Here is a 17,149-nt window from a genome sequence, read left to right as displayed (position 1 = left end):
CAGCAGGAAAGTGAGAACAGCATGGCAAAGCAAACAGCAGCAAGCAAGGGAGGGACATAGCTCGGGAAATACACAAAGAACCCAAGATTTAAAAAAGCAGACCTTATCCTAAGGAACAGAAAGAAATTACCCAGATGTGCCCAATCTATAGAACAACTCACTACGATGTGGATTAATTAAAGGAGATTAAAAACAAAAGCATAGCATGAGCTGAATATTTAGAAACAAATTGAGGGCAAAACCAGTAGTAGTAATAACAAGAAAAGCAGAATAGCTGTAGCAGAAAAAAATCTAACTGCCTCTGTAAAGTTAAGACTTGAGATCATCACAAGGAATGTAGGTGACAGCAAAAAAGAAAGGGTGCCTGGTTGGCTCAGCGAGTTAAGCATCCGATTTGGGCTCAGGTCATGAGCTCAGGGTTGTAAGATGAGTCCCACACAGGGCTTCATGCTGGGTGTGGAGCCTGCTTAAAATTCTCTCTCTCCCTCATGCTCTGCCCCACCTCCCTGCCTCTCTAAAAGAAATTTTTTTAATTTTTTTTTTTAATTTTAAGTTCCGGTTTAACATAGTGTTATATTAGTTTCAGGTGTACAATATAGTGATTCAGTACTCCATACGTCACCTGCTGCTCGTCACAAGTGTATTCCTTAATCCTTATCATTTTAAAATTTCCCCTACCTTAAGAAATTATGAAATTTATAGATCGAAGAAGGTTGATCTTACTAAGTTTCAGGAAATCTTGATCTTAGACTTCCAGAACTGCGAGAATTAAATTTCTGTTGTTCCAGAGCTACCCAGCCTATGGCATTTTTGTTACAACAGGCCAAACAGACTATGACATTAGTAATTATAAGATTTATAGAGGGAAAGACCAAAATTGTCATTCTATAGTAGGTATGAAAAATCCAAGAGACTATAAACTAGTTTTCAGTATTCCAAGTTGTAAGGGTATTATGTAAAAATCTGGCATAAGAGATATTTTTAAAATCCCAGCATATATCAAATATAAATTACTTTGGATTACATCTGATAGCAGCAACAAGTAGACATTATTAGACAATTCTGAAATTGAAGAATAAAGGAAATCTAAATAACGGGCAATACCATATTCATCATTGGAAAGAGTATTCTAAAGATGACTACAAATATAAATTCAGTGGAATTTGAGTCAAAAATATCAACAAAGTTTTAATAGGCCTTGACAAAATTAGTCTTAAAATTCATATGTCAGGGGCGCCTGGGTGGCTCTGTCGTTAAGCGTCTGCCTTCGGCTCAGGGTCAAGCCCCGCATCGGGCTCCCTGCTCTGCTGGGAGCCTGCTTCTCCCTCTCCCACTCCCCCTGCTTGTGTTCCCTCTCTCGCCGGCTATGTCTCTGTCAAATAAATAAATAAAATAAAATCTTAAAAAAAAATAAAATTCATACGGCAGGCTTAATGAAGGGATCAAAAATAGATGATTTTGAATAAAAGGAATAAGGAAGGGAGCCTCACTTCCCTGTTGCCATGATTTCTCACGGTAATTAAATCAGACTCTACTGACGCCTGGACAGTAGACCAGTGAGAAGGAATCTGAGGCCAGGATTAAGATGCTGGAACTTTCTTCTGGGACGGTGCAAGCCCAAGTAGGTAAGGGGAAGGGATAAAATCAGGCAACAAAGCTGTGAAGCAGGGTGATTAACGTGATGGATTAGCTTGGAAGGTCGGGCTTCTGCTGAATCTAGACAAACACCTCAGAGAGGTCCACGAAAGGAAAAAACAGGTTGGCTGTTTCCCTGTTGCCTTCTTTCTGTGTCTCCCCCCAGTCAAGGTGCACTCCCTGAGATGACTCCCCCCTATTTCCAGATCACGCATCCCTCCTTCAGCCCCTGCTCAGGAAGCCAGAGCCCCCATCCCACCATGCGGCATTCCGTCCATGTCTGGAAGTAGAGGAGCAGCTTGGCGTAGTTAGGGCTCAGAGTGAGGGCCAGGCGGGTCCACAGCTTCAGCTTAGGTCCTGGCCAGCTCAGGGCACCATCAGTGATGAGAGCAGTACAAGTCAAAAGACAGGCAGCATCTTCAGGAAAAGAATTATAAGGGAGTCTGAGAGGGTATACCCTTCCCTAGGAAGGCCTGAGGGTAACCAGGAAACAGAACATGGGTCTTTACAAAAGGATGGCACTATATATATAAATAAATAATGCTGGGCCAGCTAACCAACCATTAGGAAAAATAAAGTACAAATGAATCACAGGGCGCCTGCCTGGCTCGGTCAGAAGAGCGTGGGACTCTAGAGCTCGGAGATGTAGATTCGAGCCCCACATTGGGTGTAGAGATAACTTAAAATCTTTTTTAAAAAATGAAACCCTACATTATATTATATAACAAATTCCAATTGAGTTAAAGACATGTTTTAAGTGTGAAAAACAAAACTGGGATTAAAATGCAGGAATACCTTCTTTGACCTCTGTCTGGAGAACAATTTTTTTTTTAAGATTTTATTTTATTTATTTATTCGACAGAGATAGAGACAGCCAGTGAGAGAGGGAACACAAGCAGGGGGAGTGGGAGAGGAAGAAGCAGGCTCATAGCGGAGGAGCCTGATGTGGGGCTCGATCCCATAACGCCGGGATCACGCCCTGAGCCGAAGGCAGACGCTTAACCGCAGTGCCACCCAGGCGCCCCCAATTTTTTTTTTTTTTTAAGATTTTCTTTATTCGAGACAAGAGACACCGCGCACACAAGGGCAGGGGGAGGGATAGAGGGAGCAGGAGCAGACTCCCCACTAAGCAGGGAGCCAAATGCAGGGCTCGATCCTAGAACCCTGAGATCATGACCTGAGCTGAAGGCAGACGCTTAACCTACTGAGCCACCCAGGCGTCCCAGGAGGACAACTTCTAAAACAAGACCGAAGCAGCACAGACCATAAAGAGGGAAAACTGGTAGAACTCTATAGGGAAAACATAAACAACCAAATAGCCTATTTTTGTGAGTTAGGCATTTCACACACACACACACACACACCAATAAACATAAAAAGCTGCTTTTTTTTAAAAAAGTATACCTATTAGAGGTGCAAATGGAAAGATACTGTTTCATACCCATTAGCAAGAATGTTAAATAAGTCTGTTGACAGAGATGCAGACCAATAGGAACTTCCGTATAGAAACTCAAAATTCATGTTTTTAAATGCTCTTTACATGATCCCATCTGGCAAGGCAGAGAAATGCCCCTAAAATTCTCCTCTCCTATCAGTCTCCGCTCTCCGCTACTCGGTCCTGCTTTAAGTTGCATCCTTCGTGTTTGACTTCTGTTGCCGCGTCGTTTTCTCTCCTATCACCCTCACCCTCCGGTTGTTTCTTGTTCTTGGTCCCAGTTCTACCTCTTGTTCTCCGTGGTTTTCTGTTCCTAACCTGCCCTACACCTGGAAGCTATAAGTAGCTTATTAGAATTTGCACATAACAGGCCAGAAGAGGGCCTAGGAGACTGTTCTGGCGGATTGGTGGGGAGGTGCTACATAGACTTTTATCACAATCTCTTCTGTTACTTCAGAGGCCTTTTTAAATTTTCTCTGATTCTGGGCTCTTTCTGTTAGACAAAGTTGCTGGGTAGATGAGGTGTGAGGAATTTAGTCTGTATGTTTAATTTGCTGTTGTTTATATAATAAAATTCTGTCCTTCAGGGCTTCGTGCTGGTAGATGCTAATTTGAGTAATACATTAAATAGTTGGAATAAGGAGGTTGAAGGTTAGCCCATGAATTGGTGTAAGAAGGTGTTTGTTTACCAAAAAATTAGAATAACTGATTTGTAACTTTAATTACCCTGTTTTTAAATGCAAATTAAGATTATTCGTTGGGGGGGGGATTTGGTTTTTAGGGCTTGAACTCACAACCCTGAAATCAGAACCTGAGCTGAGATCAGGAGCTGGATGCTTAACCAACTGAGCCACCCAAGTGCCCCCCCAAAAACAGCTTTTTTGAGATAGAATTCCTATTGTATTCCTCATGAGTGCGATGCATTCGTGTAGTGTATACAGCTCACTGGTGTTTTTTGGTTTTTTTTTATTTGGTTGGGTTTTTTTTTTAAGATTTTATTTATTTATTTGACAGAGAGACAGCCAGCGAGAGAGGGAACACAGCAGGGGAGTGGGAGAGGAAGAAGCAGGCTCCCAGCGGAGGAGCCCGATGTGGGGCTCGATCCCGGAATGCCGGGATCACGCCCTGAGCCAATGACAGCCGCCTAACGACTGCGCCACCCAGGCGGCCGCTCACTGGTTTTTAGTAGAGTCAGCCATGTACATCCATCACCCCAATGTTAGAGCATTTTCATTACCCACAAAAGGAACCCCTGTACCTCTTAGCTTTTATCCCCCAGGCCTCTCAGCCCTATGCAACCATTAATCTTTCTGTATATTTGCCTCTTCTGGACATTTCCCTTAAATGGAGTCATAGTATATATGGCCATTCGTGACTGCCTTCTTGCAGTGAGCAGTGTTTTCAGAGTTGTGGCGTGTATCAGTAGTTTTATTGCTGAATAATACTCTGTCGAACGAGTAACACCACATTTTATTTATTCCCTCATCACTTATTGGACATTTGGGTAGTTTCCACTTTTTCGCTATTAGGAATAAAGCTGCCATGAACACGTGTAAACTTGGGTTTTCATGCCTCTTCAGCACACATCTAGGAACAGAATTGCGGGATCACGTGGTAATTCTATGTTTAACGTTTTGGGGAACCGCCAGACTGTTTTCCGCGGCAGCTGTACCACTTTACATTCCCACCAGCAGCGTGCGGGAGTTCCAATTTCTCCACATCCTCAGAAACATTTGTTCCCTTTTAAATTTAGCTGTCCCAGTAGATGCAAACTGGTATCTCATTGTGGTTTTAGTGTTAACAATTTTCTAAGGCTTATTTCAGGTGTCTTTTTTCCCCAATATTTTCTTTTAATATGCAAGAAATGATGCTTTTAATGATTTCATTTCTTTTTTTTAACAGGCTAAGGAAATTTTAACAAAAGAATCAAATGTGCAAGAGGTTCGTTGTCCTGTTACCGTGTGTGGAGATGTGCATGGTCAATTCCATGATCTTATGGAACTCTTTAGAATTGGGGGAAAATCACCGGATACAAACTATCTGTTCATGGGCGACTATGTAGACAGAGGCTATTACTCAGTGGAGACTGTGACTCTTCTTGTGGCATTAAAGGTATGATGAATGAAACTCAGTTTAATTTTTTTTCAGGCTTTAAACCTGCAGAAGGCGAGGATGGCAATACTGCATATCATCTGTTATATTTTATGATCCATTCAGTTTATAGCACCTTAAAATATAATAGTTGGTTTTACATCTTGTAAAAGAGAGAGAAATGAAAATTATACATTTAATGTGTCCTGCCAGCTTCTGCTAAATCACTCCCTTGGGTAATCTACAGCTTGAAGTCTTGGAACCATTTTTTACTGAGGCAGGTATCCCTCATACAGTCAATTTAATTCTTGCCTCGAGAAGTCTGTTATTCCTGTGTTTCTTTTTTTCTGTCACACAATTCATATCTTCATCACTTCACAGCTTCAGTTAGTGTAAGAGTATGGGAACTAATGTTTCTCACCCCTTCAACACTGTCTTATATACGTATGCTTCAAGATTGAATCTCTGTTACTTAACACTTGTTCTTTTCTGTCCCCAAACTCTTCAGATTCCATATTGCCTCAGACTCCTTGGCTGGCCCTTTGTAGCGTAGCCTGAACTTGCCTGCCAGTGTTTGGTAGCATAAACTCTAGCTCTGATGGAAGAGCTCCGGTGCTCTGCCTGTCTTCATTACTTCCTTATCTGATTGCCCCAGAAGGTTACTCTGATTTCTAACCCCTTCTGCAAAGACTCACTTAAATCCTACATCTTTCTTGAAGCCTTCAACCATTTTAGCCTTATTCCTTCTATTCTGAATTACTGGGACACTTTTTTTCCCACCGCTTACATATATCACATAGTGGCTTATTACCTTGTATTATTTACGTCTCATACCTCCTTGGTGAGATGAGTGCCTAAACAGAAGTCATGTATTATGTTTATGTGGACCTGGCACCTAGCTTTAAACAGCTTAATTTGGGGCACATAATGGATAGTTAGTAAATATGTATAAATTGAAGTATGCATTTGCAGCTTGTAGGTTATTTTGGTTAACAGAATCTGCTGCTTTTTCATACTTCTTATCAGACACATTCCTAACCAAATAGTATGCTGTAAGGTATGTCTCTGTGTTTTGTTATGAAAGGGAGACTCTAAATACATTTGAAATCTTGCCCAGATTTGGCAAGGGCCTGTTTTTGTTAGCAAATACATACTTAGTTAGTATATAAAGGAGTTTGTCTCAGGTCCAAGTCTTTGACCATCAGTATCCATTTAGCAATAAGACATAGTGTTCTGGAAAGACCTAGAAGACTGGTGATGGTTTGAGGATGAAGAAGATATTAATAAGACCAAGAATGAGATACAATTTTATTATAATAACATAGATATCAGTAAGGGTTCCAATGAGGGTGGTTTAAATAGTAATGAAGACAAAGGACTATAAATATTTCAAAGGTCAGTCAATAATGAATGAGAAAATTTTTAACTCTGAGTAAGAATTAACATTTAATGTAACAGCACACAAATAACCATTTAAAGAAATGGGTCAGAAGTTAATGTGCTTAACAAAACACTGGTAAAATACACTTTGTACCATGAATTTCTTTTGCTTTTCCTGCAGGTGCGTTATCCAGAACGCATTACTATATTGAGAGGAAACCATGAAAGCCGACAAATTACCCAAGTATATGGCTTTTATGATGAATGTCTGCGAAAGTACGGCAATGCCAATGTTTGGAAATATTTTACAGATCTATTTGATTACCTTCCACTTACAGCTTTAGTAGATGGACAGGTGTGTATGTGCTTTTATGGTGGGTGGGGGAGGAATAAAAGAGAAGATTTTCTATTAGTAATTCCGGGTTTAAATTTACATGACATGATTTCTGCATCTCCTTGGCCTTCTCATCCTCTTTTCCTTATAATTAAAATTTCAGAATAGAGAATTAGGGTAAGTTTTATGCACATTTTGACCAGATTTCCCTGTTGTTCTCAGATATGTGTGTAAATATTTTTGCCAAAGAATTCGCCAATACGATTTTCTATTATAAATATCATAAATAAATGCTTAAGACCCTGAAGTACAATACTAGTAAAGGAAAGCTGTTTTTTAAAATGAGCTCTGTACATATACACAGTGTTTGCTGGTTACCAATAATAACTTTTTAGTCCTGTTTTCATGGTAATTGCAAGCAGTAATATTGTGTATTACATCTTCATTAAGAAGTGTATGCTTTGTTTCCACCTGTAAGAGTATTATACTGTAAAACATTCAAAAATATAAGAAAATTGTGCAAGTTTCTATCATCTGAGTTTCTAAGAGATAATCCCTGTGAACATGAACTGATTTAACTTTATGAAGCATATAGTACCAAAAAATAAATAATACGTGGTACAAGTCTACAATTCCTAGACTGTATAAAGCCCAGAATTGTTACGGACATTGTAGACCCACTCATCAGTTGGTTACAGCCTTTTCTGTGTGGTCCTGACAGTCCACATTTTCCCAGCCGTGATACTGGACACTGAAGTCATTAATTTCAAAGGACAATATTTTGCCTAAACTTGGCTAAAATGAAAGAAAACAAGAGTTCACAAATTAAATGACAGTGAAAGTATGATGTAGACCAAAATTTTTGGATATAAACAGGGATGAAATGCAAGGATATGCATAGTCTCACATTTATTTTTTAGAAAAATTAAAGGAAATGTGAAATATTTAACTCAGTGCCATTGTAAAATAAACTTATTTTATAGGATTAAAGACAAAAGCAGTCATGGAGGGGTGCCTGGGTGGTTCAGTTGTTTAAGCATCTGACTCTTGATTTCAGCTCAGGTCATGATGTCAGGGTTCTGGGATCAAGTCCCCAAGCTAGCAGGGAATCTGCTTCAGGATTCTCTCTCTCCTTCTGTTCCACCACCACCCCCAAAAAATCTTTAAAACAAAAACAAAAACAAAAAACACACAAATGGATACCAGAAAATCACTAGGAATGAGAAATAAGGCATTACTATCAATATGGATGTGCTTACGTATCACAGTAACATAGGGTACAGCTTTATTCTGTTGCACTTGAAAAGATGAAATTTACTATAGCAAAAGAGTTTTTGAAGAAATTAGGCCAATGTAAATAAACTACCAGACTTAGAAAAAACTGAAAAAGTAACCAGGTCTGGATAGTTTTCTAGGCAAATTCTACCAAACCTTTAAGGAACATACGTAATTTCTGTGTTCTAGAGCTTAGGAAAAGATGAAGAGCTTCAAAATTCATTCTGTAAGGTTAGTATAACCTCAGTACCAAACCAGACGTGGCAAGCACCAAAAAATAAAACTCAGTAATTAGTAAAATAAAATAATGTTAACTGAATAAAGAAACTTATACTGGCTATACTTAATCAGCAAAACATCAGAAACCTCATCAAAATCAGGAGAAAAATGCCCTCTAAAATTTATATTACTGTTCTCTCTGATCCAGAATCTCTACCTAGAGGATGGGTCTGGGAATAGGTATTTTACCTAAAACAAACAGAAAAATTGTATTTTTCAATTTTGTTTTGGGACACCTAGTCAGTGCACTGAGCATTAAAAAGAATTAAAGGTATAAACATTGAGAAGAAATTAACAAATATTTTTGCTAACAACATGATTATGTACTCAGAACTCTTAAGAAAGCTGAAAAACTGTTGGAGCGAATAACAGGAATTGGTAGTGTCCTTGCTGTAAGAGAAACAAAAAAATTGTATATGTTAGCAGAAAATGTAATGGTGAGTTACAAGAAAGGAGATCCATTCACTAGAGAAGGGAGAAAAACACTATAAAAATACTTAGGATTATAAGGAAAAAAGAAATATTTTAAAGTACCAATAGCTCCCTGTAGTAATTTGATTTTTGTTTCCTTTTCCATTGTATTTTACAAATTTTCCACAGTGAATACTATTAAACTTTATTTTGAAAAGAAGAGCTCTGAAGATTTACATTTTGTAACCATTATTTATTCTCCCATTAACTTTCAGTATTTAATAAGACTTTTTTAAATCACAGATATTCTGCCTCCACGGTGGCCTGTCTCCATCCATAGATACACTGGATCATATAAGAGCTTTGGATCGTTTACAAGAAGTTCCACATGAGGTAAACTTAATTTTAATTTTAAAAAGAAAGAAATAGAACCACATTGTTGCAAAGCTAAATTAGTTAAACTTGACTGTTAATAATTTATAACATGTACTTAATTTTCTTGGCCAGGGCCCAATGTGTGATCTGTTGTGGTCAGATCCGGATGATCGTGGTGGGTGGGGTATCTCCCCACGTGGTGCTGGCTACACGTTTGGACAGGACATTTCTGAAACGTTTAACCACGCCAATGGTCTCACACTGGTTTCTCGAGCCCACCAACTTGTAATGGAGGTATGTCTTTTTCCTACAAGATGATGATCCTTATTTCACATAAATATATATCTCTGTAATAAAGCTTTATGAAACCTTCCTTCTTATTACCTAAATGAAAGGAGAAAAAATTGAGCTGGTTTTAGCAAATAGGGGAAAGTACTAGTGGGCCAGAGCAAAATTATAACCCACTTTGGAAATTAATTTAGACATAGAGAAAAGTTTCAAAAATATTACCAAAAAATTCCCTTATATCCTACACTGATTCCTCAAATATATTTTCATATTTTAGCATTATATTTCCAGCTTCCCTTCGTCCACACACGTTTCTTTGAAGTTATTCGAATGTCAGTTGCAGACATGGTGCTCCTTTACCTCCAAATTTCATGTATATTTTGCAAAAATAAAGACGTTCTCTTATGTTACTACAGTATAATTATCACAGTCCAGAAATTTGCATTGATACAGTACTATGATCTAATCTAAACACGTCATTTGAATTTTCTAGTAGCTCACTAATGTTCTTGATAGGAAAATTCAGCCGTGTATGTGCATGTATAATCTAATCCAGGATCATGCTGTGTTCAGTCTCCTTTGGTATGGAAATAATTCCTCAGATTTTGTTTTGCATGATCTTTACATTTTTAAAGACTACAAGCAGTTTTATTTTGTAGAACTATCCTTCGCTTGTGGTTCGGCTGATGTTTCCTTATGATTCAGGGTATGCATTTTTGGCAGGCTTCCCACACCACGATGTGACATTCTTCTCAGTGCATCATATTAGGGTCATGGAATCTATTTACCCCACTGTTCGTGGCATCAGCTTGAATCACTTAGTTAAACTGGCTGCCAGATTTCTCTACCATGATGTTACTATTTTATAAATACTAAAGGGATGTAAATAGAATTTTATTCTTTTAAATCGGGGAGTAGCTTCAAGATGTTAGAGAAAACTTAAAGGCAGTTGAGGCAGGAGGGGTGAGAACATGTAATAAGGAATATAAATTCATATGGTAAAGATGAACTTAATTATGTCAGTAATCATAAGAAATGTGAATGGATGAAAATTTTTACTTCCCTAAAATACTGAGACTCTGAATTAGATCATCAAAATACAGCTGCTACTTGGGATGAATCTAAAACATAATGAAAAAAATAAAAATTAAAACATAATGACACTAGAGACTAGAAGTAGAGGGAAAATGGTGTATTGGTATATCAATTAGATAATGATTCAAAGTACAGCTAATAATATGCATCAGAATAGCCTCTGAGATAAAAATAAGGTCATTACTGATGAAAACTAGCCCAGTTCTCTAGGGAAGAAATAATTGTGAATTTGTGTTTACCTAGGAATAGATTCAAAATATATAAAGCAAAAACTGGTATAAAGAAAAATTAATCTTCCATCGTTGTGGGAGAAACATTAATACATATCCGAGCCAAGAGCCGAAGCATAGATGTAAACAGAACCACGCCATTCCTGAGCTCCGTGGCCCAGTACGCTGGGCCCAGCCCTGGACTATTCCGTGCAGGGGCACCGTGTGAAGGATGGATACCATATAAGGGAGCAGAGAAGACTACATTTCCACCGAGAATATTTGTAATTTTGAATTTAGTTTTCTAAACTGACCCATGTCAAGATGATAATTTTATAGTGAAATGTTTTGTGTTTTTTTAATGCTGCAGGGGTACAATTGGTGTCATGATCGGAATGTGGTTACCATTTTCAGTGCACCCAATTACTGCTACCGTTGTGGGAACCAGGCTGCTATCATGGAATTAGATGACACTTTAAAATACTCCTTGTAAGTAACTGAAAAATTTTTAAATAGTATAATTGCTTTTAGAAAGAAAATTTTAAATGTAGGTTATTAAAATTAGAGGATTTCTGCTTCTGGAATAGTGGAACGAGGAACATGGCAGACCCTCTCCCCAGCAGAAACAGTCATTTAACTGGAAGGTTTTTGTTGTTGTTGTTGTTGCTGTTGTTTTAAGATCTTATGTATTCAATGGAGAGAGAGCACAAGCAGGGGAGAGGAAGAGAGAGAAGCAGACACCCACACACCCACCACCCCCCACACACACACCCACACACCCCGCTGAGCTGGGAGCCCAGCGATGGGCTTGATCCCAGGACCTGGAGACCATGACCTGAGCCGAAGGCAGATGCTTAATGATCTGAACTACCCAGGTGCCCCTGAAGGGTTATTTTAAACAATCATTGTAGGTTTTTGAATATTGTCCAAAATTATACAGCCCATAGAGAAACACATTCTAGAAAATGTACTAAATCTCAGTAATAACAGTCTGTGGACTTTGAGCCATATCCTGTTCCCTCCCCATCTTTCCAGATCCCTTGACCAGAAACTACTCCATAGTCATTCTACTTTGGGCCCTTCTCAGATTTTTTCCTGGTTTTAATCTTTAGCCTCTGTTAACTAAACAACAGAGTTATTTAGAGGTTCCCTCTGGGTGGGCACAAGCCACTTATTGGTGAGAGGCTGTGTTCAAGCCTCCTTGGTCATTGAAATTTTAGGGCTCACCCTAATCCAGTAAGATCACTGGGAATGTATGTGGCTAAGAAGTTGCTCTCAGAGTTGAAGGAATTTACAATTTGGCTCACAGTTGAACCAAGCACACTAGTACCTTGGATTTTCCTTGTTTGATTAATCCTGAGAGGGCTCAACCTTAAGGATGCCCATAGTGTCATTTTCCAGACTGTCAGAGATGTATGTGAATGGGATTTTAAGCCTGGCTTCGTAGGAGTTGCTCCTGGGTCAGAGTAACTTGATCAGCCAGTATTTAATTAGAGATTGTGTTCAAACCCCTAGTATCATTGAGGGTTACGTAGCCTTTTGTTGGTTTATCTATGTGTTAGTTTCCTAGGGCTGCTGTAACAAATTCCCACAAAGTGGTTGCCCTAACGGAATTATTCTCACAGTTGTGGAGGCTAGAAGTTTCAAATGAAGGTGTTGGCAGGGTGAGGTTTCTTGTAAAGGCTCTAGGGGAGAATCCTTCCTTGCCTCTCCCTAGCTTCTGGCGGCTCCTACAATCCTTGATTTGTAGACGCATCACCCCAGTCCCTGTCTTCACGTGGCGCTCTCCCGTGTGTCTGTTTCTCCTTTAACAAAGGTGCCATCAGATTGGCGGGGCGCCTGCCTGGCTCGGTTGGTTGAGCATTGGACTCTTGATTTTGGCTCAGGTCATGATCCTGGGGTTGTGAGATGGAGCCCCGTGTTCGGTTCAATGCTGAGCATGGAGCCTGCTTGAGATCCTCTCTTCTCCCTGTGCCCCTCCCTGCTCATCCTCTAAGGGGAAAAAAAAAAAAGGACACCACCAGATTGAATTTAGGGCTCCACCTAATCCAGTATGAGCTCCCCTTAACATCTGCGAAGACCTTATTTCCAGATAGTGCCACATTCTGAGGTTCCGAATGGACATGAATTTTGGGGGTAAACTATTTGACATTGTGTGTGGCTTGGGAATGTTTTCAGGAATGCCCCAAGTGCTACTCTAATTGTTCCTAGGTGGGTATAGCTAATAGACGTGCATAGTCGTCTTGTATCCCAGTGTTGACTGTGATGCCAGCAAGACTTTTCTTGGCTCTTCTTTTGTCTGTTACAATTCTTAAAAATTCAGCTGTACTACAAATACATCCTTATTGTTTTTGCAAATCAGTTAAGAAGATAGAGTTACACTGTCATTTACGATTACTGTCGTGTATATGTGTTTCTTAATTAATAACTTGAATCTAGAGGAAGAATATGAAGAAAATGAGAAGGTTAATAGAATCTATACACACTTGATCTCCTTTCTCAGCTTCTTTAAGGGCATGAGATTGTATGAAACAGTAATTATAACAATGCATTTTGGGGATTTTAACATAACATCATTAGCAAAAGAGGAAATGGAAAGGAGTTACTGTTATAGGAGTTAATTTCTCTTAATTGACTAGAATGTATAAATCTGCAGAATTCCATACGTTAAGTTGTATATTTAAGTTCTCAAGCAACCAATAAGATAATTTAGGAAAAATAAAGTTATTAAAGGAATTTAAATGTCACACAAAGAAGTATGCTTTTAATAAAAAAGCAGTTAAAGTGGGAACCAAGAAACAAGACAAAGAAAATGGCAGGTATATATCCAGTCACAGCAATATTAAATGTGAGTGGTTTAAGTGATGCAATCAAAGGCAAAAACTATCAGATTGTTTTTTTGTTTTTTAAGATTCAGCTTTATGATGTCTACTTTCGAAAACATAATTTAGATTAAAAACAAATGGGTTCAAAGTAAATTACGTGAAAAAGATAACCATGCTAACAGCAACCAGATGGCTGTTGAACTGGTTATACTAATAATCGGATTTTCAAAGTAAAAATTGTTTCTAGACAAAGACATTTCACAATGATGGAGTCAAAGCATTAAGAGAATATATACCAGTTATAAACATAACACTCTTAACTGTGAAGCAAAAATGAACAGAATTGAAGGGAGAAGTAGACAATTCAACAGTAGTTGGAGACTTTATTATGCCACTTTCAATAATAGAACTAGGCAGAAGATCACCAAGGTCATAGAAGACTTGAGAAGTACTGTAACTTAACGTTTATGGAACACTCCACCCTACAGTAGCAGAATACAGTTTGGTCAAAGGCACATGGAACATTCTCTAAAATGACTATATGCTGGGCTATAAAACAAGCCTCAGTAAATTTCAGAATATTGAGGAGTGTCTGGGTGGCTCAGTCAGTTAAGTGTCCAGATAATGATCTCAGGGTCATGAGATCAAGCCCCAGGTCAGGCGCCACACTGGAATGGAGCCTGCTTAAGATTCCCTCTCTCCCTCTGCCCCCCTTAAAAAAGAGAATATTGAAGTCATACAAAGTATGTTTTCCAAACACAATGGAATGAAATTAGAAATCAGAAATAGAAGGAAAACTGGAAAATGTATATGTGGAAATTAACACACTCTTAAATGACCTGAGTCAAAGAATAAATCATAAGGGAAATTAGAAAATACTTTGAATAAATGAATAAAAATGAAATACCATGTGCCAAAACTTACGGGGTACAATGAAAGCATTGTTTGCAGGGAAATATATAACTGTAAGTGCCTATACTAAAAATCAGATTTTTAGAAAGATCTCAAGTCAGTAACCTAACTTTACACTTTAAGGACCCTAGAAAAAGAGCAACCTAAACCCAGTGCAAACATACAAAAGGAAATAAAGAGTGGGAATAAATGAAATAGTAGAAAAATAGAAAAAATACAAAACCAGAAGTTGGTTCTTTTCAACAAAATTGAAAAAGCCTTAACCACACTGACCAAACAAAAATGAGTGAAGATTCACATTACCGAAATCACTACGGACCTTACTGAAATAAAAAGAATTACAAGGGAATACAGTGAATAACTGTATGGCAACAAACTAGGTAACTTGGATAAATTGGACAAATTCCTAGAAAGACAAATGACCAAAATTGAGTAAGAAAATCTGAACAAACCTGTAACAAGTGGAAAAAGTTGAATTAATATTTTAAATTACTAATATTTTAATATTAATAAATATTAAAATTAATATTTTAATATAATAAGTATTTTAAAACTTCCTACAAAGAAAAGCTCCCAAGACCGGCTGGCTTCACTGATGAAAAGACTAAAAGTTTAAAAGGGAATTAACACCAGTTTTTCACAGAGACTAAGAATAGAATAGAGGGGGTCATTTCCCAATGTATTCTTGGAGGCCCGTTTTACCCTAATACCAAAATCAAAGATAATTTAAGAAAACTACAGACCAATACTCTTTATGCTGATAGTTGTAAAAATCTGTAACAAAATATTAGCAAACTGAATCCAGTAATACACAGACAGGATTATACACAATGACCAAGTGTGATTTATCCCAAGGCGGCAAAGTTGGTTCAAAGTATGAAAAACCAAAGCTTATAATAAACCATTGGACAAAAAAAAACCCCACGGATCATCTCAGTTAAGCCAGGAAAAACATTTGTCAAAATCCAGCACACTTTCATAATAAAAATACACACCAAACTAGTCAGGGGAACTTCCTCATCCTGATAAAGGTCATCTACAGAAACCCCACAGCTAACACTTTTTTTTTTTTTTTTTAAGATTTTATTTCTTTGAGAGCACGAACAGGAGGGGCAGAGGGAGAGGAACAAGAAGACTCTGAGCCAAGTGGGGAGGGGGACACAGGCTTGATCCCAGGACCCTGGGATCGTGACCTGAGCCAAAGGCAGATGCTTTACCGACTGAGCCCCCAGGTGCCCCTAACATCATTCTTAATCCTCAAAGACTAAATGCTTTCCCCTTCTAATCTAGAACAAAACAAGCATGTCCATGCTTACAACTTCCATTCAGCTGACAATTATATCGCAAATCTTTTATGCCGGGCACTGACCCAGACATTTGGTCCGCTTCAGTTTTCACCATAGCTGTGAGATGGTTTTATGGAAGAACGCACCTGCAGTGACTTGCCCAGGGTTATTCCAGTCGTAAACATAGTAAAAGCGGTAAATCAGTACTGGTCTTTCTCCTACAGCATCTTATTCTTTGTTGATCTGCTTGCAAATTCAAATCCTTTAACTACTCCCTTTCTTTTTCGCCATTTATAGCCTTCAGTTTGACCCAGCGCCTCGTCGTGGAGAGCCTCATGTTACCCGGCGCACCCCAGACTACTTCCTGTAAATTCCTCCTGGGAAAAACCTGCCTTTGTATGTGGAAGTATACCTGGCTTTTTAAAAATACATATATTTAAAAACAAAACAAAAAAAGCAACAGTAACGTATGTGTTTCTGTAACAAATTGGGATCTGTCTTGGCATTAAACCATATCATGGACCAAAATGTGCCATACTAACGATGAGCATTTAGCACAATTGGAGACTGAAATTTAGTACAGCACTATGTTCTAGATCGGTCAGTCTTAACAGTTTGCCTGCTGTATTTGTAGTAACCATTATCCTCTGGACTGTTCAAGCAAAAAAGGTAACTAACTCCTTCATCTCCTTTTGCACTTACTTGGAAATTTTAGTTAATAGTGTAACTGGCATGGATTAATAGAGTTGGAGTTTTATTTTTAAGAAAAAGTCACAAGCTAACTTCCACTTAATCCATTACCCTTTATTTTATTGAAATGTATAGTTAAATTAACTGAAGAAAAGATTCTTGGGAGTAAGTTGTCATAACATTTAAAAAGGTTTCCCTTCATTTAAACTAAATTACTGTTTTATGTTGATCTGCATATTTCTGTATATTTGTCATGACAGTGCTTGCATCCTATTTGGTGTACTGAGCAAATAAACTTTCCATTTTAAACAAATTGATTTACTGTGGTATGCTCTAAATGAAAAGTTCTGCTATTTTGACACTTGATATAAAACCTCTTAAAATAAAAAAGAAAACCTCTTGACCTGTGATAAAGAGTTGTGTTGAGATGATAATTTACGTGTAATGTTCTTTGTGGAAGGCTTATATTCAGAAGAAAACCTCAAATAGTAGGCTGGTAACTTTTAGACCATAGAAACCATTTTTATCTCTAAACATTTTACTAGGTAGTTTGTATTAATATATTCAAGTATGGAGTATATGCTAAAATTGTAGAATATTCTAGAGCTAGGAAGAATCTTTTAAAAGCC

General features: G+C 38.1%; 1 protein-coding gene across 1 annotated transcript in view; it reads left to right on the top strand.

The window, feature by feature from the left end:
* PPP2CB (protein phosphatase 2 catalytic subunit beta) overlaps window positions 1-16,837 on the top strand; it is a 34,387-nt gene extending 17,550 nt beyond the window's left edge. Inside the window, exons 2-7 of the mRNA XM_040643283.1 lie at window positions 4,973-5,182; window positions 6,723-6,896; window positions 9,144-9,233; window positions 9,348-9,509; window positions 11,178-11,296; window positions 16,128-16,837. Of these exons, the coding sequence (XP_040499217.1) occupies window positions 4,973-5,182; window positions 6,723-6,896; window positions 9,144-9,233; window positions 9,348-9,509; window positions 11,178-11,296; window positions 16,128-16,200 (828 nt within the window). The 3' untranslated portion in view covers window positions 16,201-16,837. The remainder of the gene's footprint in view (window positions 1-4,972; window positions 5,183-6,722; window positions 6,897-9,143; window positions 9,234-9,347; window positions 9,510-11,177; window positions 11,297-16,127) is intronic.
* Window positions 16,838-17,149: the final 312 nt, after the last annotated feature.

Source organism: Ursus maritimus, unplaced genomic scaffold, assembly GCF_017311325.1.
Source record: "Ursus maritimus isolate PB19 unplaced genomic scaffold, ASM1731132v1 scaffold_28, whole genome shotgun sequence".
Classification (NCBI taxonomy): Eukaryota; Metazoa; Chordata; class Mammalia; order Carnivora; family Ursidae; genus Ursus; species Ursus maritimus.
This window is presented reverse-complemented; position numbering and strand designations above follow the sequence as displayed.